Source organism: Paroedura picta, chromosome 8, assembly GCF_049243985.1.
Source record: "Paroedura picta isolate Pp20150507F chromosome 8, Ppicta_v3.0, whole genome shotgun sequence".
Lineage (NCBI taxonomy): Eukaryota > Metazoa > Chordata > Lepidosauria > Squamata > Gekkonidae > Paroedura > Paroedura picta.
Genome location: NC_135376.1, coordinates 28103627 through 28126831, shown reverse-complemented (window position 1 = coordinate 28126831; position 23205 = coordinate 28103627). Strand labels below are relative to the sequence as shown.

Sequence of the window (23205 nt, the reverse complement as noted above, 5' to 3'; positions counted from 1 at the left end):
CCATAAATATGCCATAAGTAAGCATAGGATTGCAAATCATATTTGTTACTGTAATTATAAGATGCAAACACAACCAAATCCATGTTTGCTAATTAGTTTTCTATGTAGATGTTCTCTGGCTGCTGTACAACTACAAACAGTATGAAGCATATAAAATTACATGGCATAAATTTGCTCACCACACTGCCTTCATCCACAGCTTGCTCAAAAAGCCAAGCATGACATCCTTCTGTGATATGTTCCTTAAGTAGCTTTTGTTCAAAACCACCAAAAACATATTTATATTCTTAGTGTAGTGGTTAAGAATGGTGGCCTCCAATCTAGCAAGCCAGGTTTGATTCCCTGCTCCTCCACATGCAGCCAGCTTGGTGACCTTGGGCTAGTCACAGTCCTATTAGAGCTGTTGCTACAAAGCAGTGCCTCTCAGAGCTCTCTCAGTCCCAACCAGTTCACAGAGTATCTGTTGTAGTGAGAGGATGGGAAGGTGATTGTAAGCCTCTCAAAGACTCCTTTGGGTTGAAAAAAGTGGGGCATAAAAACAACTCTTCTTCATCTTTATACAGCTGTCACTGTATAAACATAAAAGGCTAATGGGGTAAGTGGGTGGAGAGTGGGCGGGGCCCTCACCAGGACAGACAACAGTTTTAGCCAGTCGGGTGAGGGCCCAATCGGCAGCAGTGCCTTCCGATTGGGACCTCACCAGCACAAGCCAGAGCTCTGGCCAGAAGCCAAACCGACTGCCGTTAAGTATGCAGTCACTCTGGCTGCTCGCCTCGGGGAAGCCGCGGTCTCACCAGAGTGGGGGGACTGGGGATGGCTTCCCTGGGGCCCGCCGAGCACACCCACTGCCTCGCTGGCCCACCAGGTGTGCTCGCCGGTCACAGGGGGGGGGGCCTTCAAAGCCCGTTCTTAGGAACGGGATTGAATTCTAGTCTTAACATATTAAGTATAATATACTGGATATACTGGACCTTGTTAGATCTTGGAAGCCAGGCTTGGTTAATATTTGGATATGTATATTTGGATACGTATACTTAGCCCTCCCACATAACTTTAACTATATCCACTAGACACATTTTAAACATACTTTTTCATTTTGTAATCAGCTTTCTATGCACCAAACATTCATACTTGCAATATGCTGCCATCCTTGTCAGCTCGAATATAGAGAAATATACAATAGATAGCAACATAATGATTGCAAGGAATTTGTTTTCAAGATCATGTTACAGAAAAATTGGTTTTACAAAAGTTATTAAGTATTTACCCATCTTTCTAACTGTAATCGGATAAGGCTGTTTGGAGAAAGTCCAGAACAGTGCTCACAAAAGGGAGGCTGTAATACAGTCCTTTGCTAAGTAAGAAGTCTCATCTCACTAGACAAGAGCAAAGCCCCAAACTACTACCTTCAATGCAACAAATATCACTAGGACCTTAATTAACACAATAACATTTATGCAGCATTTTGAATACAGGTGCTTCACTAGGGCCTGCCAGGACATGTTCGTAGATTACCTTTGGCTGCACAGGGGACATCAGGGGATGTACAAGTTCTCTGAATTACTGGCAAAAACCTTTGCTGAATCTTTTTCCGAAAAATTGAATATTTCACCACTACCATTGCTGTGCAATGGTATAGTAACTTTGTAGTTTCACTACTGGCATATGCTTTACACAAAGCTGTCTCTGCAAAAGCCATGGAAGTTGTAGCTGGTATACAATATGGCATGGTAAGGGAAACTAGGTAGCACTACTTTGGCTGCTCTCATTTTGACATCAAGGAAAAACATCCAACCCATATGGTACATCCCAGTCCTTCCAACGTGTATAAATGCAATCTTGAGGAACTGAAGCAAATCTAAGTATCATTCTAGCTCTCAGCATGATGCGGTCAGTATCTAACTTGAGTAATATTTTATGTTCTTCTCTGCGACAGCCAGAATAAGGAATGCTACATACTTGCTGGATAGCAGACATGTGAAAAGTGGTTGCAATACAGCAAGTTGTCTCTTTCTAAAAGGAAACAGCAACACCCTAGAGTAGTGGTCCCCAACCTTTTTCGGGCTAGGGACCGGGGGAGAGGGAGGCCCGGGGACTGGGAGGGGGAGGTGTGGGCGCGGCGAGAGGTGAAGGCACAAACACAAAGGTGGGAGGCGTGGGCGCAAACGCACAGTCGCAAAGCTGCTGCACCTGCACATTGGCGCCCACTCCTCCCCTCTCAGTGCGGCATTCGCCAGCAGGCGTAAATGCGCAGGTGTGGAGCTGCCGCACCTGCAGGTTTGTGCCCGTGCCTCTCCCTGCGCCGCGGGCGGTAGGTGTGCCGGCGCCTCCCCCCCCCGCTGTGGCCCAGTACCGAGGGCCTCACACCTCAGTACTGGGCCGCGGCCCAGGAGTTGGGGAACACGGCCCTAGAGAAGGTAAAGTAAAACGGGCGATACTACATTTTATAAATGGCCACAACAAGATTTGAAAGGTGTCTAGAAACCATTATTAGATATCAATAGTAAAGAATTATGCTGTACCATAGCCCCATCTACTTTTCTCCATTAAACTACATCTCTTTCATTTATTTATTTATTTATTTTTATTTTTTAATTAATTAATTTATTTGTTTATTTATTAGATTTTACTTCTCTCAAAACTAGGATTTCAAAGGTTCTCTGCAATCCTAACACAAACCACAATCTACAGTTTCCGTTATAAGAGTAAACTGTGGCTTGCATTTGAACAGCAATTGTTAATAGGGGATGGCAGAGGAACATGCACAAAGAAGGTCTCATTCATACAGTAGCAGACTGGCAGTTTATGCTCTATTTGAACCAACTCTCTGTTTGTGAAAGACGGGGTATAAGACAATACATCTGTTTGCCTTTGAAGGTGCCACAGAACCATCTCCCCCAGCAAAAAACAAACCCCACAGACTAATGCTGGCATTTTTCCATAATATATTTGTTTACTCTTCCTCAAATGAGGATCCAAAGCAGCTCAAATTGTTCTCCTTTCCTCCATTTTATCTTCAGATCAGTCCTGCAAGGCTGAGTTAAGTCGAGTATGTTTGATTGGCTGAAAGTTACCAAGCCAGCTTCCATGGCAGAGCAGGGAATTGAATGTGGGTCTCCCACTGCTCCTAGTTACTATAAAATTTTGCCAGGATTAAAATACTAAGGAAATATACACAAGGAAGCATGGTACAAAAAACAGGATTACCTTTTAAATTCTGCCAGTTTCTGGTACACAGTTCATTCAGACATAGCCATAAACATTAGCTTTGAAGTTCAAGTCCAGTCTTTTACCCTATATACACTAATTTTTTTTTCTAAAAACAAGAATGGCTAAAAGCACAGACAGACTGCAAGTAAATTTTAACCTTTAGGCAGAGTAGAGATCTGGCAAGCTGAAACCTGGCCTAGTTTCACTGCAAGCAAAAATATTTAGAAAACACAGTTTAAACTAGTTTTCCACAGATGCAGTAAGCAAATCCTTTCTCTGAAGTAATTTGGCTGCAAAAGGTTCAAACCCTGTCTTCTTTAGGATACTCAGGAACAAGTATCCAGCAACTTGCTCAATACTTGGAATAGTTCCACTTGCTTGTGTTTGCCATTAAGAGCTGGAAACATTTTCACTTCCATCTGCCTAACAGATGCTCCAACTAGCATCCTTCAACACAACATTTCATACCAAAACATCTTCAAGATATTTAGCAGGCATCCCAGTCATTAAGTCTGAGAAGGCTACATGGCAAGAAAAAAAAATTCAGACTATATAGGAAAAAACTTGAACAAAGCTGAAGTGTGTCTGTAAACTGCCACTCTCCCTAAAACAGCAGAGAGGCAGCTCAGTTGGGGTTCTTTTGGGACATCCCTTTACACCAAACTGCCCAAAAGAGCTTGCAAAGCCGCTGAAATTGGACAGCCTGGTTTAAACTGTCCAACGGAACCCACCAAGCAGCTAGTCCTGTAAGGAGACTTCCCTCCTTAGGCTCCACTGGGGCTCTCTTCAGCATTTTGGTTGAACAGCCCAAAAGAGCCCCAATAAAGCCAGCGAGGAGAGTATCCCCTGCCTTGGATGCTTTTTGGGCTGTCTTCTGCAGTCCCTTTAGACATCCAGTTTAAAGAGACTGTAGAAGAAAGCCCCAAAACAGCTGAGCAGTGGAAGCAATCTGCTCCAGCTCTTCAACTGTTGTTCAGGTTTGCTGATAATTTCCAAATGTATCTGTGATTTTGAGAAGGATTTTTTTTCAGTTCTCCCAAAAATCCTGGATACATTGGGATACTGAAATATATGCAAAAATAAGTGATAGTATTTTACAGATACCTTTTTAATTCAGATAGACCCAAACCGACACCAATACAGTACAATAATTTGTCATGTATTTACAAGTCTTAATTGTTTGGACATTGTAATTTGGACTTGTGCGTGACTCTTGTATGTCCCAGGCCAAAATTGGCTTAACTAGATGCAAACCATGGTTTGCTGTTACATAAATGAGTCTGGAAGGTTCTCTCACACAGAGACACACAATCCTCCCAACACAAATGACCAGATATTTTTTCTTCTATTCTTAACTAAAATTAAGTTTTACATATGCATTAAGATTAACTGAGCTTCCTCTTAGCAAAGATGTGAAACCAAGATTTGAATCAGTCCCACTTTCTCATTCCAGTCCCTTAACAGTAGTAACCCAAAAGGGCTTGTGGGTTGAATTTCCCTCTCCTGCCCTATCTCTTCTTTTCCTTCCCTGAAAACCCCAACAGCCTCTCCCCCATAGCCTCTCTACGACTACAAGGACATTTGGGGGGTTATAGGATACCAAGCATTTTTTTAAGTTCATCCTTTTTTCTTTTTAAAAAAAATAGGGCATTTTTCAAATTTGTCAAAAGATTCATTTTGGTTTTTCATGATTCCCATCTTTGAATTTAAATACCCTCAGATTTAGACAGCTTGGCTATTAGACTATACAAGTGACAATCCATGATACTCATGGAGGGAGAATCCCCCCCCCCCCAACATGCCAGTTCCATCCTTTGAACTCAGTGGAGAGGATGAGAGACTTGCAGGGGGAAATCCCATTCCCCAATGCTGAGCCTGGCAAGTCTCTAGACCCCACCACTTACCATGGAGCTCAGAACAGTACAAAAACATCATCTCCAAAATATTTGAAAATCCTGACAGCAAACAAGGATTTTTCTTCATCGTAGAAAAATCAGAGGCAGCACTAACTTAGCATGGCCAACCTCAAGATGTGGTGTGGTGGACATCTCCCAAATTACAATTGAAATATCTCAACCTGGAGTTGACAACTCTAAGGGGCTTTACGCACCGGGATCTTTGTTGCAAATTGGTCACTGAATGAAAAATCGCCATTTAAAATAGTGGAATTCGTCGTTATGCATACCTGCCTTTGTAGTGGTATCCAGTTGCGTTTTGTAGCGTTTCCCACAGGCTTCCGGTCTCGGCAGAAATCGCTAGAAAGGAAGTGCTATTGCCGAGCTCATCCCGCCCCTGGCCGTCAAGCAGCCAATGGGCAGCCGTTAGCATGCTCCCAAACAGCCCCTTTCCCTTTAAGAAAGGTTTTTTTAAAAAAAAAAAAAACACACACCCAATGTAACGAATCTGTGTAGATTCGTTGCAACGGAGAGACCCATCCAGCTGCCTGGGGTGTTTGAGCTGTCGTTTGATCGTGGCCACGCTGCCTCCGAGTGAAAAAAAAATCCCCCCTCCCCCCCCTCTCACGGGCCCGATTTTCGGCTGAATGACTGTGTTAAATGTGTGTGCTTAGTGACTGAAGGGGAGGGACTGAAGCCGGGGAAGCCTCTGTTTGAGCTGTCATTTGATCGTGGCCACGCTGCCTCCGAGTGGAAAAAAAAATCCCCCCTCCCCCCCTCTCACGGGCCCGATTTTCAGCTGAATGACTGTGTTAAATGTGTGTGCTTAGTGACTGAAGGGGAGGGACTGAAGCCGGGGAAGCCTCTGTTTGAGCTGTCATTTGATCGTGGCCACGCTGCCTCCGAGTGGAAAAAAAAATCCCCCCTCCCCCCCCCTCTCACGGGCCCGATTTTCGGCTGAATGACTGTGTTAAATGTGTGTGCTTAGTGACTGAAGGGGAGGGACTGAAGCCAGGGAAGCCTCTGTTTGAGCTGTCATTTGATCGTGGCCACGCTGCCTCCGAGTGGAAAAAAAAATCCCCCCCTCCCCCCCTCTCACGGGCCCGATTTTCGGCTGAATGACTGTGTTAAATGTGTGTGCTTAGTGACTGAAGGGGAGGGACTGAAGCCAGGGAAGCCTCTAAACCAAAAGAGGCTCGCTGGTGCGTTTATCCCCGCTCGCTCGGAGAAAAAAAAATGGTGATCGCTTCGCCGGAAGTTTGGAGGACAGGCTCAGGAGGAGGGACTTTGAAGAAACCGCAACAATGTTAATGCACAGGTCTTTTTCGCTAGTGTTGCAGATTGGTTGCAAGAGTGTAGCGCTTTCCGGAGGGTGAATCCACTTTTTGGGATTCCCCTGAAAGCGCTACAAGGAAGCGCTTTTTGCAGATTGGTTTCAGGTGTGTGGCAGATTGTCTACGACGTCGTGCGTTAAGGCAAATCAATAGCGTTTCCAATTGGCAACCATTGTGCGATTTTGAAGGCGTGCAAAAAGCCCCTAAATTTCCTTACTAAATTGCACTAAAAACACAAAAACAATGATATTCAGATCCCTTCAGGGCAACCTCCTGGACCAATTCCATGTTTTGGGAAAATTTATTTTTGAATTCATCTCTAAATGCTAACAAGTCTGAATGTAACAAGTTTATTGAACAAAAGTGGAATGTCAGTGGAATACTGCAAAAACAAGTGGAATACTGCAAAAAACAAACAAACAACCCAGTTCTTAAGATGAAACAATTAGGCAGCTAAAATTTCTTAACATTCTCACTTCTAGCACAGGATCAGCCTGTACAATATTTATTTTGGGAAAGAGACACCTAAACTTTTTTTGCTTCCCTTATTTATGCAGTATAGTATCTGGGGGGGGGCATTTAATTTAAAGATTGTGTTACAGAAAAATGTTATAAATGAGGTGGAAGACAGGGACAAAAATCATGGCTTATACCAAATCAAGCAGTACATTTGTAGAATGGCACATATTAAGGTTTTAAAATTTCCAAGTTCACATTTATGAAGTTCAGACTATCAGGATAGGCTGAGTCATAGCAGGCAAGGTTGGCTTCAGCAAGTATAGAAGGAGAATTGAAACCTAACACCAGCCCTTGCCACACAATTTAAAAAGCAGATTTTCAGTTAGAAATTGCTATGCTCCCGCCCTTGTTTGTCTAGGGAGGGCGGGGGGGGGGGAGAAAAACAAAATACTGTTGCTTGATCAGCTAGCTGCAGCATGACCTGAAGGCAGCATGCTGTCAAGTACAGATGGGAACACCCACAGTAAATCCTCAGTGTTAATGGCACCTCCCAGTGTCCTTCAGCACACCCATGAGCTACTGGCAGATATAGCTTTTGTCTTAGCTGCAGAAACCTCCCAGTTTTTGTGTTGACATAAATTGTACATATGCTGAAATTAAGTTCCCCCTTTTTCTCTCTATCCTGTTCCTCTTATGTGAATAGGGAGGAGTTACCAAACACAGACACCTCATATCAGTGAGCAACAAAAATGTTCTTTGGTTTATTTGATAGTGCAAATGGGCTTTAATGATGAATGAGTCTCTTTTTAAATCTCTAAGTTAAGCTATGGAAATAATTAAATAAATTGCTATACTGCATAAATAAAAAAAGCAGAAAGCATTTGAAAGTAAATGTTGGGTTTAAAGATTGCAATAACAAATGTTAAAACTGATCTGAATGCTATAGACCAGGGGTAGTCAACCTGTGGTCCTCCAGATGTCCATGGACTACAATTCCTATGAGTCCCTGCCAGTGTTTGCTATAGACATCTGGCCCTAGCTAGCCCAATCTTATTAGATCTCAAAAGCTAAACATGGTCAGAGCCCTGGTCAATATTTCTATGGGAGGCCACCAAGGAAATCCAGGGTCTCTCTACTCTATTAGTCTCTTGCCTTGAAAACCATACAGGGGATGCCATAAATTGGCTGTGATTTGATGGCACCACAAACACACACACGCACTATAGAAATCAGTCTCTAGCTAAGCATGGTAAATCACCACGGATTACTGTGAAACAGTATCCTTCACAGACATAAGCAGCACCATCCATCCAGTTCTGAAGGATGTAAATACTATTAGTCTATTCCTGCATCAAGAACATGCTATTTAAAAGCTGATGACACAGACCATTTCCACAATGGGGACCTCGCTGTTTTGGCTCCTGTGCAGGAGCACAAATCCGGGGCGGATGCGGTGCACCGGGCCAAATGCTCCCCCATGCAGCAGCAGGAAGAGCCAGGGCAAGCTGTCCCGGCTCAAACTCCAGCCTGCAGCGCAAAGCCTCTGGTGCAGAAACAGTCACACTCACACACATGTAAAGGACTACAAATTTACCAGAAAGCCAGAGTGGTATGGCAGTTGGAGTTCTGGACAAGGACCCACACAATCCATTATTAAATCAGCATTCTTCTCTGAAGCACCCGCAGCCACGTCTGGCCAGTTGGGAATGGGAGAAGAAGGTGCTGACAGTAGTGTCAGCCTGGCAGGCAGAGATGGTGGTGGGGCTGCAGAATGGTGGGCGGGTGGGCTGTCTGGAGAGCGAGAGGGCAAGCAGACGGACATAGTGCTGGGGAGGGTGACAAACAACATAGCTGGTGAACCCATAATAATGAGACAGTGCTGAAGGGGAAGAAAACAAGAGAATGGGGAAGGGAGTGAAAAAGGATGGAAAGAGTCAGGAAAGGACTGAGAGCAGGGAAAGCAAAAGGAAAGCAGGCGGCTTCTGGTAATCAAGGATTTTTTTTGCCTAAATATGAAGGGCACATACTCAGGATTATTTAGATTGATGATTTATTAGAGATGTATTTTTTTTATTTGCACTTTCCAACACAATCCAAGTTAATGCACTCTTGTGGGTAAAAATCATTTTTTAATGCTGATGCTGAAGAAGCTTTACACCCTAAGATAGAACACAGTGTATATGGTGTGCACAAAGTATTAACACAGTACACAGAAAATGAGGCATTCAATTAGAAATCTGTCGATAACTGAGGCTGCTTTGTTAATTATTCCTGGGCGTTTCCTAAATTAGGATCGTTATGTATTCAATTATGTATACTCTGATGATGATCACCTGAAACTAAATTAACTTCTTTTCTCTATTTAAGTTTACTCTGAAGAAAGTGTGCTCTTCAATTTTCTGTCAGTATGAATGATGCAATAAAATTTATTGCAGGGGTTATTTAATGCTTTCAGACCTTCAGAATGATAAACAACATGTAAAAGAGTTGATCTCATCTGGTGTATTCTAGCACATTTGTTTAATTAGACCGTTCTCTCAGTTATCGGGAACCCTGCATGATTTATCATGCTCTAGGGCAGGGGTAGTCAAACTGCGGCCCTCCAGATGTCCACGGACTACAATTCCCACGAGCCCCTGCCAGTGAATGCTGGCAGGGGCTTGTGGGAATTGTAGTCCATGGACATCTGGAGGGCCGCAGTTTGACTACCCCTGCTCTAGGGTCCAAATGCTCAGCAGACTGTATAGCCACAGAGCTGAAACCAAAGATAGTGGCATATGACAAAGAAAGAATCTTGTGGCATCCTGAAGACTAATATTTACTCCTGCATAAGCTTTCAAGAATTTGTACTGTGACAGATCTCTTAATTTAAAAAAAAAAAATCATACGGCTCTTTGCTGTAACACACTGGTATGATTACATCTTTGGAATGTAAACATAACAGCAAAGGCTCCATAATGCAATCATCTGAACTGAGTCTAGAATATGGTTTCCATGGGCCCTCCATCACAGGCAGATTACTAAAGTAATTCCCCAAAGACAGAATTTCGTATTTGGTCTGAGATGCAGATTTCAGCCACTAAAAAGTAGAGCCATCATAGCTCCTTCTGATAGACAGATCCTTTGAAGTTCTCATGACTTACAGACTTAGGGATTCCAGCCCTACGCAGGCAAATGCCAGGAGATTTGGTGGGTGGTGTCTGGGGAGGGCTGAGTTTCGCGGGATGTGACTTCATATTTATTTATATTAGGATTTATCCATCGCCACTCCTGAAACCAGCCTGGCTCATGGCGGTTTACACAAAAAGAATAAAAACCCATAAAACAGGAATGACAATAATCTTCAATGGTGGGTAAAACAAATCTATATCCCTCCCCTACCCAGCCGGTCCTCCGTCAGGGCCCTCAGCCCTTCCAGGAGCTCATTCTACCAGGTTGGGGCCAGGATTGAAAAAGCCCTGGCCCTGTTCAAGGCTAGTTATGCCTTCTGGGGACAGCCAGCAAATTCATACCTGCAGAGTGAACAGCCCTGTGGGGGGCATAAGGAGCCAAGTGGTCCCTCAGATATGCAGGGCCCAGACTGTTGATGGGCTTAATAGTAAGAACCAGAACCTTGAATCTGATCCAGATCATACCCTCTGTGACCCTTTAGGAATTTCCCTTATCTCTATGAGACTACAGTTTCACACAGGATATGATGCCACTCCGAGGTAGAAGCTTGGAGGATGTGATACTACCCGACTAATGTTCTAGGAATTCCTACAATCTCCATGGTCTGCTAAATATGCTCCGCTAAATATGTTCCTGACAGGGATCACATACAAAATATTTTTACAATATGAGATTTTGAGGACTGTGTCTCAGATCTTATGTAACCAAAGGGTCGATTCTAAATGCAATGATCCTATACCTGGCATTTCTTTGTAAGCTTCAGGGAGACCTTCATCATAAGTTTCTGATACTTCCAAAGCTGGAGGGGAAATTGACCTCACTGAATAAAACCTTTTTTCCTTCTGTCCAGTTAGAGACTTCCTTCTACCACAACCAGAACTAGACTATAACTTTTGTATAGAAATGCAATCTTCTAGGGTTTAGTTGAAAATGTAAGGAGTGGTCAGGCATGTAACTTTCCCTCCTACATCCTTTAGGAAAGTCCTCACTCCTTCAACCAGACCCTCATCAGTATCATATTCCAATAATTTTATACTATGGACACCTTCTGTCAATCAGCCTAAGGTTGCTGGCCCATCCATGGAGATCCCCCTTCTTTATTTCCAAATGTACGTAGCAGCCTTTGCTTTCTTTGTGTGTGTTTTTTAAATTTAAAAATGTTTTATTCAGCTTTGTTTATGTTTACAGTGTAAACTACTTTGTAAAATGTTTCCAGAATGCCCTTCAATCTTTAATAAGATTATCTAATCAGATGTACAACCAAAATTACCCCCTCCCACCAATAAGTACAAATAGTAAAGCCATCATGACCAAAGCAGTATACTAATCCAGTGCAGAGCTTTACACAACAGACTTTGGGGATGTCCAACTCAGAGATTCTGATAAACCTGTAATTCTGACATTTCAGTGGCCACCTTGCAGGAAGGGTCATCCCCTTCCTCGACTGTCAGTTGGAAATCGACTGTCAGTTGGAAATCGACTGTCAGTTGGAAATAATTACAAAGCCTGAAGGAGCACAGACATGATGGATCCAATTCCAGCAGTTTCCATTTCATGAATATCAACTTCAGCACAAGGTCCTGACAGCTATCAACAGCTGATGATTCATTCTTAGATTTATCATACTCCATGTGACCCCTAAGCTTGCTTTGTAGCACTTCTATTTTATGTATGATATATACCTTCTACTACATATAAATATATCTAAATGCAATGCCATTACAAATACTACACAAGGTTATCTAATAAATAAGCCTTCTTATTTATTTCACAAGGGACCAATGTTTTAAAGGATCTGTGAACTATAAGGGGCAACCGTGTTAAATCCACTTTGCAAGAGAAATAAAGGATGGTCCATCTACTAGAGGCAATTCAAATCAAAAGATGCAGTGTCTGTAATAATTATCTGAGAAAACCAATGGACTGCTAGATATGCAGTAACCATAGCAACACAGCTGAGCTATCACTCACAGAAACAACATCCAAGAAGTAACCATCCTCAAGCAGAAGTGGTCACAAAAAGGTGAAAACAATTTTCAAGGACATACAGAAAGCCAATTGGCAAAACCTGCCTACAGTAAACCACCACAATAAATTTCAATTTCGCTGTGTCATCTCGTGCCACAAGTTATTAAGTGGAGGTGATTTTGGACCCTGTCTATTATGCATAGCCTTAATAATAAAAGTCCCAGGTATGTGTTATACACAAACAATTAAACACTGGGAAACCTAATGCCATGTGACTTGCAAATAGTGTCTTCAGGGAAGTCTTCAGCGAAATTCTAACAGTTTGTTTAAGATGTTGCGAAGGTATGAAAATAATTCCTTTTTTATAATTCCATTAAATTCCTTTTTTAATTTCTTCATTGTGCAGCAACATACACAATGCACAATTAATTCCAAATGAAATATGAAGTATTTTGGACAAATCATAGTTTGCCACTATAATTAGCTCTAAGAGATTCAGGTTTGCTCAAATTCTATTGTTTCCTCACCATGGAAAAATAATAATCAAATCACAGGGTTTGCCATTACATCTGGATCTTTTATGTATTAACACTGGCAAGCAAACAAAACAGAACTGTATTTAGTTATTTTCATATTCAATGGTCAGACAAGACAGACAAGTTGTGATGGTCTGACAAACAGTGGGGAGGGAAGCAGATAGGATTCTTTCCATTCTTACCAACCACCTGCCCAAGGAGGCTCTTGTTGAGATTCTATGAGCTAATCCACACATGCTGCAAAATCATGCAAAGGATCTTTTGATAAGACTACACCATTTTAGATTTCAGGTGCAAGTTCTCATGTTTGAAAGGTTTGCAAAAAGACACACATGCGCTATCAAAAAAAATAACATTGTTAGGGAGACATCTGCATTGACATTTTTATTTCTCTGCCGATTTCATGATTTCCAAGGAGTTAAATACAAATTATGCATGTTTGGTGTTAAAAGCTGCAGCAATAATATTACTGAATAATGTAATATGGCCAGCCTAATATATGCCATATATGCCATTAGACATAAATTGTATTTTGATTAAATATGCAAATTAGCAGATGCTCTCTAGCAGAAATAGTTCTCCATATTCAAAGATCTCACAGCATGAGGCTTAATTATAATTCTCAGCCAGCTTACACAGGTCTAAAATGACTCTAATAGCCCTATTTTAGTCTGAGGTTGTAAAACTTGAATCAGTTGTTTCAGAAATGACAAACTCTCCATTGCTAAGTAAAGTTTTATGAGAAAGGTTTTAATTGGGGTTTGTTGGATAATGAAATCTTTCACTACAAAACAACTGCCTACTTTTAAAGCTTTTTGAAGAAATTAAAGATGTATCAAGCTTCCAAGTAAAATTTCATCCATGTGTTTTGTTTTGATACCAAACTCACAGACAATCACCAGATGGCTCTCTTCTACATGCCCCAAAATTTGGTGAGGATTGGATTTACAAGGTCCAAGTTACAGCTACCATGCTGCCAAGAAACTACTTTCTGGAGAAATGACAGGTTATTTTGAACAGATCCTGTGCAAGCCAAAGACATGTCTTTGGATTCTGTTCTGCCTGCCCTCCAAGTTTGGTATGGATTGGATTTAAGGGCTCCATATTATGCAGCCCCAAAGAAGGTGCCCCTAAGGTTAAACTAGATAAATCTTTCAGTAGAAACTGAATGTAAGGGGCATTTTTTCAAGCCAAGCAGAACCAGTTCTATGTACTTAGAAAAAATAATAGTACTGCATATTCAACAGGACTAAGCCAGGAAAGTATTTTTGAAGGAAATGTCAGACACAGGTTCAAAAGTATAATGGAGCCCCTGCAAGTTATACATACCAAATGCACAGGGAATCTAACTTTGCCACCTGCTCCTCTACAATTTTTCAAAGTTGGGGGCAGATTAAATTTCTGGAGTTATGCCCTCCCCCCCCCAAAAAATAGAGGTCTCCCCACTGCTCTCTCTGAAAAAGAACTACATAACAGGAGTCTATGGAATGACTCAGGAACAAGCCAGTGACACATAACCATGAAGATTTGTGTGAATGTTTTTGCTACTGGTTTTTTAAGGTGAGCATTCAAGTAGAAATTTATTTTTCCCCAGAAGATTGTAATGAGTGTTTAGATAATCCAATCCAGAACTCTATGCATGCTGATACACATAATGAACTATCATACAGCATGCAGAAGTATTCAGTTCAATTAAAGGAATATATGTGTTTTTCAAAAAAGAAAAACCCACCAGATATGCTCCCTTTACTAAACGCATATAAATAGTCTTCTAAAGGGTGTGTGTAGATTTATTTAAGTTTTCAAGTTCATGTCATAATGCTGAATGGGACAATCTTGTATAGCAGTGGTCCCCAACCCCCGGTCCAGGGTGGTGGGAAGTCAGGAGCACCGGCTGGAAAGCAAGTGGAGCATGGGCTCAGGTGGCAGTGGCAACATCCCTCAGCAAACCCCCCCCCGGGCCTCAGTAAAATTGTCAAGCGTTGACCGGTCCCCGGTGATAAAAAGGTTGTGGATCACTGCTGTATAGCACTGAGGTTTCCTTATGCAAGATAAGAATGAGGTCAGGGGCAACAACATTCAAGCTTGCACTTTTCTCAATCACTTTATTAAGCACTGAAGAAGCTGAGGTTTATTCCCTGAAGGCTAATGATCAGTGACCTCAATCTCTAATCAAGTTCTCCTTTCTCCAGTCTACTGTACATACCTATCTTATCATTCATTCATAAAAATAATTTCCATTGGTTTCACTGAACAGTCTAAGCATGCAGAGAGTAAATGAACATGTAATACAGCTCTCTCTGGAGAGAACACCCAGCTATTATGCTGCATTCAGCATGAGAGCTATCTACTTGGCTGTTCTCCAACTGATGATTCATCTTCATTCCCGAGCCATGCTCGTTACCGTGCACATCCTAAATGCTAAACTCTGCTGGCTTTTCTAAAGACATAAACACTTAGAGCAGCTAATCATCTAACACAGAGACATCCCCCTTTCTTGAAAAAAAAATGTTTATGCCATTTGCCCTTAAGTACTATGTACTCATCACACCTTAATATCTAGCACATGATCTGGTTAATTGGATCAGTATCTTTATCAAGCCTTGTACTTTCCCCCCTTTTATTGTACTTCAGCAGACCAAATCACATATCAGTATTTTGAGATTTTTTTATATATTCCTGAACCTGCTATCACCAGGAAATTGCAACGATTTTCTTAAAATCTCCACTAGACCTTTAAGAATCATAGATTGTCAGTAGACGATTTGTGTTCTTGGTTCATTCAGCACCATTCAGGACAGTCAGTCTAATCAAATCTCCTGCTGCATAATAGCAAGCCGGGATCTTGTTCTCTTCTAAAAATCCTCATAATGATTGTTTATATGAAAGAGAAGAAGGTCTGTTTCATGATAAGGCCATATACTTTGTTGAAGAAGTTAAGGCTAAAATATTGAAGACACTTTCCTAAGATGAAGCCTCACTGAATAACATGGGACTTACTTCTAAGTAAATCTGCTTAAGAGTAAACCTGAAGTAATGTTTGCCATTCATTTGCCATTCATTGTGTTTTAAAATTGAATGAAAATCTAGGCTTATTGGGTTGGTCATCTCCCTCTCTCTGATGAATCTAATTTGAATACATCTTGGATATTGATGTCAATACCATTTTTATTTTAGAAAACACAAACACTGCAGGAAGCACCCCAGCAGGCTAAATTGTCAATTGGCAATAGTTTTTTAAATGAGCAAGATTTAATAGTGAATGATAGCCCCCTTAATGAAACACACACACATACACACACACAAAAAACACATCCTAATAAAATGTAGCATAGAAGAAAAATAGATATTCAGTGATGATGTTTTTCACATATTGTTTGGGAATATTCCTAAGCTCTTTAACTATGGACAAAGTGGTAGAGTTCAAAGTACCACTATGCAAAATGGCAAAGGGTCTTGAACTAGCTAGCTCCCCCCACTATTTCTACCAAGATTTTAGTCATATTCTAGGAACCAAGGCTCAAGATAAAGTAGAAGATTTTATGTACAGCAATTCATTTTTTTAATTTAATTATTTTTAAGTTAATTGCACTTCACTTTTCAGTTGTAAAAAATTTACATTACCTTATAATTCTTTAATATGCCATCAAAATATAATGAAAGCAACAATAAAAATGCAATGTATAAAAAATCAGTAGTAGGAAAGGCAATAAAAGTCAACTGCTATTAATGGCTCACAACAAACAATACAACACCCGAATGACAGTAAGGAAGATGGCAAGCTATCCCTATGGACAGAATTAAAAGAAATGACAGAATTTATTGCCTTTTCTCCATTAACCAACATCTGAAGATAGATGGAGAATACCCTTGAAAGATCTTCATTTACGGGTGTGCAATTCTTTTACCAGTTTTTTCTGGTTTGGGTTTATTGGACTGAGAAAAGAAATCCGGATTTCTGATTCCAATGCCAGTATTGTATTTGGAGTCAGATTTTTTCCGAAATCCCAGATTTGGGGGAGAGGGGTTTTTAACAGACCCAAGAAGAAAAATGGGAGGGGGGGGGAGAGAAGTAGTGCCAAAGCCATATAAAAAACAGCTGACAAGCAAAGCCAATTGTTATTCCAGCAACCGTTTTGGGGCTTCCCTTTAAACAGGGAACACTCTGCTTCCTTGTGACTCAACTGATCCTCAGACTGGCTTCTGCAGTCCCTTTCAACTTTAAAAGAACTTAAGTAGAAAGCCTGACCAACAACTGAAAGGTGACAGCAATGTGCTCCAGCCTTTCAGCTTTTTTTCAGATCTATCCTGATTTTCTTTTTCAGTTTTCCAGGAAAATCTCAGATATCTTTGGGATGCTGAAATATACTCAACTATTGCTAGAGTATTTTGGAGTGTATATAAATATAATAAGAAATACATAAATGTTTGGCTTAGGTAGATCTGAATGTGCACACCTATCTTCACTCACAAGCAAAGCAGATACCGTAACTGAAGACTATTTAGGGGTTGATAAATCTGAAACACCATCTTCAGGAAGCTATTTGGCTTTCCTGTTCTGGAGGTCTAGTGTATTACCAAAATAGTAAATTAGATATTCTGTGCTCAGGCAAGCAAAAAATATTTAATTTAGCAGTCTTCCAAATGAAACATCACACAGTGAATTTGCAAATGCCATTTCACAAACATATACATGGCCATTTACCTACCAGTTTGTCACTAAGAAAGATCAAATAACACACATTTGAAGCACTGAAAGCGCCCTTTGAATAATCAAAATCCTTCTTCTGCTACTGAAAACCTATGCAGGTATCTGTCCCCGTACAAATGAATATGTCAGTCCATGTGTTGGAAATAAGACAAACACCACTTGTTGTTTTGTGAAGGATAACTACATAAGTTGATTTAAACAAGAACTGATTCTTGTCTCTGACCATACAGCACTGGCTTCACTTTGAGGGATTAATAGAAATGTTCAACTTGTGACATAACCTCATAAATTACAGCCAACCTTCTTAATTTCCCTGCTTCTCCATTCTAGCAATGAGTGGTTCGAAATAGCAACATAATAAGACTTATTTATAAAGCTTCTTTAGTAGTGCCTTCAAATACCATAGTCCTGGATCCATCATGTATCCTCCCTAATATTGAAAGGGGAAGTGATTCAGCAAGCTGAAAAGGCTTTCAGCCCTTTTGGCCTGACAGTGGGGCCCATGGACCTCTTGGCTGTCAGGAATAGCTGCAAATGGTTTATTATAACTGTGTTAGTCAGCTCAGAAGCAAGGTCGTGTATTTTCTCTTCCCTGTCCCCCATGCCTCTCTTCTTGAGCCATTAGATCCATTCCTAAAACCAGTAACCGGCCGCAGTTTCACCATCACATTAAAACCACAGAACCAGAATGGGAAACCACAATAAAATTATGTATTTTATATTCTAACTAGCAAGAAAACCCATTGCAAGCAGGAATGCAATGCAGACTGGGAGGTGCAGATCTGTCTCTGTCTCTGTCTCTGTCTCTGTCTCTGTCTCTGTCTCTGTCTCTGTCTCCCTCTCCCTCTCCCTGTGTGTCTTGGTGTGCCTAGCAGGTAATCAGGGCTGGTTTGTAGGAGGGAAGGAGGGCTGGTGAGCAGTTTGGGGCAGCTTTCTCTGTCTGTCTCTCTCTCCATCCATCGCAGCAGGTGCATCTGTCTCTCTGTCAGCAGCTTGGGGCAGCTCTCTCTGTGTCTCTCTCTGCCTCCTTCGCAGCAGGAGTGATGGGAGGGAATGTTGGGTCTGGCAGGGCTCTGTGTGTCTCTCTCTGTCTCTGGTGCGTCTGAGAGGAACCTGGCTAGTGTCCAGGGAGGGAGGGCAGGATCTGTAGGGGCAGAGCCAATCAGGGTGCAGCCAGTGTTGCTGGATGCACCCTGATAGGCCCTATTCCAACTCAGACAGCCGGACACGTTCCACCCCCCAGGCTATTTCACAAATATACAGAGGAACCATAGATAAGGATGTGCATGATTCAGATACAATTCCAGACTGCGGTTTGCCAAAAAAAGCAATGTAGGAAGCCTTTGGAGTACATGATAGGAAGAGAAAGTGAGAACTCAAGACCTCCTTATGTAATCGCAAACCATGGTATGAAGCAAAATTTGAATTGGCCGGCCATGTGTCCAAGTATTAATTTAGCACAAATGAGTCATTGCGATTAGCAGTTTTTCAGGTGCCCAGGCAAGAAGAGCCTTTTGTTACCATTTTACCCCAGAATGTTAACTGGTGATAGCAGAAATGAAACCGGGGAGTCTCATAATTGCTAGGTGTCTTATATACCTATAGCCACATTCTTATGCATAAACTAATCACTTGAGTTTCTTAAAGTACCTTACATTCTATGCTGTAAAAGTGAAATGAGGTTTCCTATGAAATTTTGAAAATACAAGAAGTACATAGAATTTGGAAGGTCCAGCCTCTTCATCAGAGAAATAAGCCGCATAAAGATTTTTTAAAAACTTTCAAATATGAACATTTCTATTACTCCAGGATTAAAATGAAATATTCAGTTCTCTTAAAGGCAAAATGTTCGTGAAAGGTTTATATCCAGTCAATAATAATATGTGGTACAGGGATTAAAAATTGTAGCTTTCTAAACTATTATTCATAAGGTATTTGGATAAGGTATTTGGATTTTCCATTTCCTTCCAACTGTTTCTTTATTAAAGTGCAAAGATCCCGAAGCTGACACAAATGTTGAATTATTACACACCTTGCACCCAGTGTGCGCCCGTGTCTTCATTAACGGAGTTGTGGTGCACAGCTCAATGGCTTCTGGCTCATGGAAGATCACAGTAGGGAGAGGCTCCTTCCGAAGGGTTAAGACATTTAGCTTAGTCTTCAACATGGTCTGAAAGTGCTAAATGAGAAAAGTGAAAGATCATTAATTTTTCCCTCCTGCAAAAGGTGTGCATTTGAAATTATACCACGAAGGTCAATATTGCTAACTGACATATTCTAATAATTTATGCAGTGACATGGAAATATGACTGGAGGCAATGAAACTGCTTTAGAAGAAAGCAACATACGAAAACAGAGGCCTGGAGTACTCCCAGAATTACAATTGATCTCCAGACCACAGAGATAAATTTCCTAGGAGGGAACTTTACTTTGGACTCTATGGCATGCCATCCTCACTTAGCTCCCTCTTCTTCTCAAACTTCACCCTTCAGGGCTCTGCACACATTTCCAGAAACTTCCCAAGGTAGAATAGGCAGTTCTAGAAACTAAAAGGTGAGAAGAGGTATGCAATTTGGACTTCATTTTTAAACATGTACTCATACACGCAAGTCCTGTTAAACAATTAAACAAGGGTCTTTCTTCAATAATTTAAACTCCATCAGAGTGACCATCAAATTAAACTTTCTGCTTTTCTAACACTGAAAATAAAATTTTCAGTTTTAGAATAAGGGAAGGTGATATGATGTTCCATTCTGAATAAAAGTATCTTGTCAGAATACAGTGAACTATTTCATTTTTCTTATGAGTATTTATTTTACATGATATCCCGCCTTTCAGAAGTGCCACCAAGGCAGCTAACGATGTAAACATACATAATAAAATCACATTTTATAAGTATTATAAAATCAACCTTCTACCTTCCTTCACAAGGATTAATATATTACCCACTGAATGATTTCAACTCACAGGCATCCATAATTGGTGCCTAGTCTTAGCTGACTCCCTAATCATCTCAATGTCAGTTGTCTTGGTTAATTGCTATGTGAGAAACTTGGGCATTTGTGTTGGGAGGGGGAATGAGTTAAAGATAATGTTCTAGTGGCTTCTATCATTAATGGCATCTGGCCAAAAAGATAAAACCTAGGACTAGAGATGACAGCTTCCAGGTGGAAGAGATGCTCAGGAGAAAGGCAAGCATGTAAGTATTTAACATAAGATTTAAAAGTTAATCAAATTTCAGTAGAACCAAGAAAAAATACAGCATGAAACAACAAACTGATGGGGCAGGATAGATCATAAGTGTCCAGTTCATTAGTCCTGTTTAACAACAGATCTCTAATTCAAATTGTAGTTATTCTACTGCATAGGTAAATAAAACTAAGCAGAAATGATTCTGCAAGATTTAGGAAATTTGTCAGGCATTGACACTGGAGCAAAATGTTGCAACTATTCTGGATCTTTTATCAAGAACTCAGAGGGTGGTGGAGGGATGACTGAAGCATAGCATCTAATTCCAGTTGACACAATCTCTCACATAGTTACAAAGCAGGGAATCACATCTTGACACCCAAGATCTGCCTTGCCCATAATACAACATCTACAGTTTATTAATAATTTATCATGTAGGCTTTGTTTTAATTTCTGAGTAGCAAATATGCACCAAGGCACAATAAAGGACACCATCTGTAACAGATGCTGTACAGGGGCTACGGATTGCAAAAGTAGTTAATTTTTAAATGCATGCACAGAGAGTAGTGTTTCATACCAAGCTACTGGCTAGGAGCTTTGTATACTGGCAAATCAAAATGATGGATTCCAAAGCAATGGAATCTTAAAGTCTGTGAGGATTGCACCATAGACACCAAAAAGAACACTTGATTTGTAGAAATGTGAGAGATATGTGGAATTCTTCCCATGTATTTTACAAATGCCAATCTCTTTAGTATCTTTTTCTTTTTATTTAAGGCCCAAGAGTACTGTAAATATCTTTCATCCTAAGCAACTATATTCGTAGTCTGTTTTCAGACAAAAAAGTACTTCTTCTGGTTATCATGATTATAAGCTTACTAGCAAGAAAGCCCATTGCAACCAGGAATGCAATGGGCGCTAGGACTCAGGGGACACTGACAGCCACAGAACTCTCTCTCCCCCCCTCGCATTAGGAGCCATAGGAGGTAATCAGGGCTGTTTGTAGCAGGGAATGATGGTTCGTTTGGGCAGCTTTCTCTGTCTCTGGCGTAAACTGCACAGAGCTTTTATTCCAACCCCAGGTCGATTCAGCCTCTGCCCTCGACACAGAATGCGATTTCCGTTTGGATTTGGGGCGATTTAAAATTTCCTTCTGCAGCAAGAAGGATTGATCCGGAGTGACCCTACCTTTATTGTGCAATATCTTGGAGTGCTTTTAATGCTCAATATATTTTTAAATCACATTGTTTTGAATCTGGGCTCTCCTCCGTGATAGAGGACCTGTGATTGGCTACAGGTGGTCATGTGACAAGCATGCCTTAAAGGAGAAGCCCCTAATTTCTCTCAACTTCTGTCGGCCTTGGATTTTTTTGTGCCTTCTTCGTTCCCCCCCACCTTCAAGAAAAGAAAGGATTTTTTCCTCCCTCCTCTGACTTCTTTGATCTTCTCCCCCCCTTCAAGAAAACAAAGAAAGAGTCTCCATTTGCCTCTCCCCCCTCTTCTGAGCCTCCCTACATGCAGAACACTTTCCTGTGTCAAGGGGGGGGGGGAAGAGGAAGACCCGAGTTCAAAGCGATCTGAATTCAACAGGATTGACAATGGAATAAACAAAGTAAGTGCAGACTCTGCCTCTGTCTCTCTCTCCCTTGCAGCAGGAGCCATAGCAGGTAAGCAGGGCTGGTTTGCAGTTTGGCAGGGCTCTCTGTGTTGTCTGAGAGCAAAGTGGTTAGTGTCCAGGGACGGAGGACGGGAGCTGTAGGTGCACGGCCAATCAGGGTGTGAGCAGCTTTGCTGGCTGTACCCTGATTGTCCCTATTCCAACTTGGACAGCCAGGACACTCTCCACACCCAGGGCTGTTTCACAAATATTAAGAATAACAATGGATAAGGATTATGGTAGATACAAAACACTTTTAAAAAGTGATTTCTTAAATCAATTCCTGCCAGTTATCATAATGCAGAAATATGACATTTTTCAGATATTAGAATACTGAAAAATATAAAATATCAGTGTATGGAAATCAAATGTGACTTTTACTTAAATATTATGTTCTTTCTGAAGTATGCCAAACCAACTTTGTACGATAACACAATAGTACTATTTTTACAGTTTGAAGACTAAGTATCACTTGTTAAGTATTATCTTCCATAGACAAAGACCATTTATTCAGAGTAAAAATCTTGGACTCTGATATTTCATGAAGTACAAAGAATGTCAGCACCAAATCTGTCTGAAAAACTAAGCAGAAAGACCTGGGTGCATAATTACTGATGTGATAATTGACATGTTTAATCAGTTAAGTGAACCATCACTTAGTTGACCATGATGATCAAGTAACAATAAAAAAAAACATTCTGCTGTGGAGAATTTGGTACCACAGTTGTACTTGTAGGATAGAAACATAATTTTTTGGTTTTCTACTGTATAGGTGACAATGTCTCCAGCCATTCAATATCTACAGTTCACTTTCTAGGGAGGAGGGGGGAATACTCAGGGTCAGAAAAATTCAGAAATGTACTTTAGCATGAAAGCCAGGGAGGTGTATTAGACTAATAAAATCCACAACTTTGATCATCCACAGAACCATTTTAAGTGCTCTTAAAAAGACAAAACCCACTGTTCCTGACAACTTGGAGAATGTTTACCTCACACCAGTTTTGTGGGGTAGAAAAAAAATCCCAAAGTACATACATTGGTAATTATTGATTTTAGATGTTTTCTTTTACAATGT

General features: G+C 40.9%; 1 protein-coding gene across 1 annotated transcript in view; it reads right to left on the bottom strand.

Moving 5' to 3' along the window:
* The window catches only part of PID1 (phosphotyrosine interaction domain containing 1), a 117889-nt gene that overhangs the window by 58812 nt on the left and 35872 nt on the right, over positions 1 to 23205 (bottom strand). The window contains exon 2 of the mRNA XM_077348825.1: positions 19317 to 19463. Coding sequence (XP_077204940.1) covers positions 19317 to 19463 — 147 coding nt within the window. The remainder of the gene's footprint in view (positions 1 to 19316; positions 19464 to 23205) is intronic.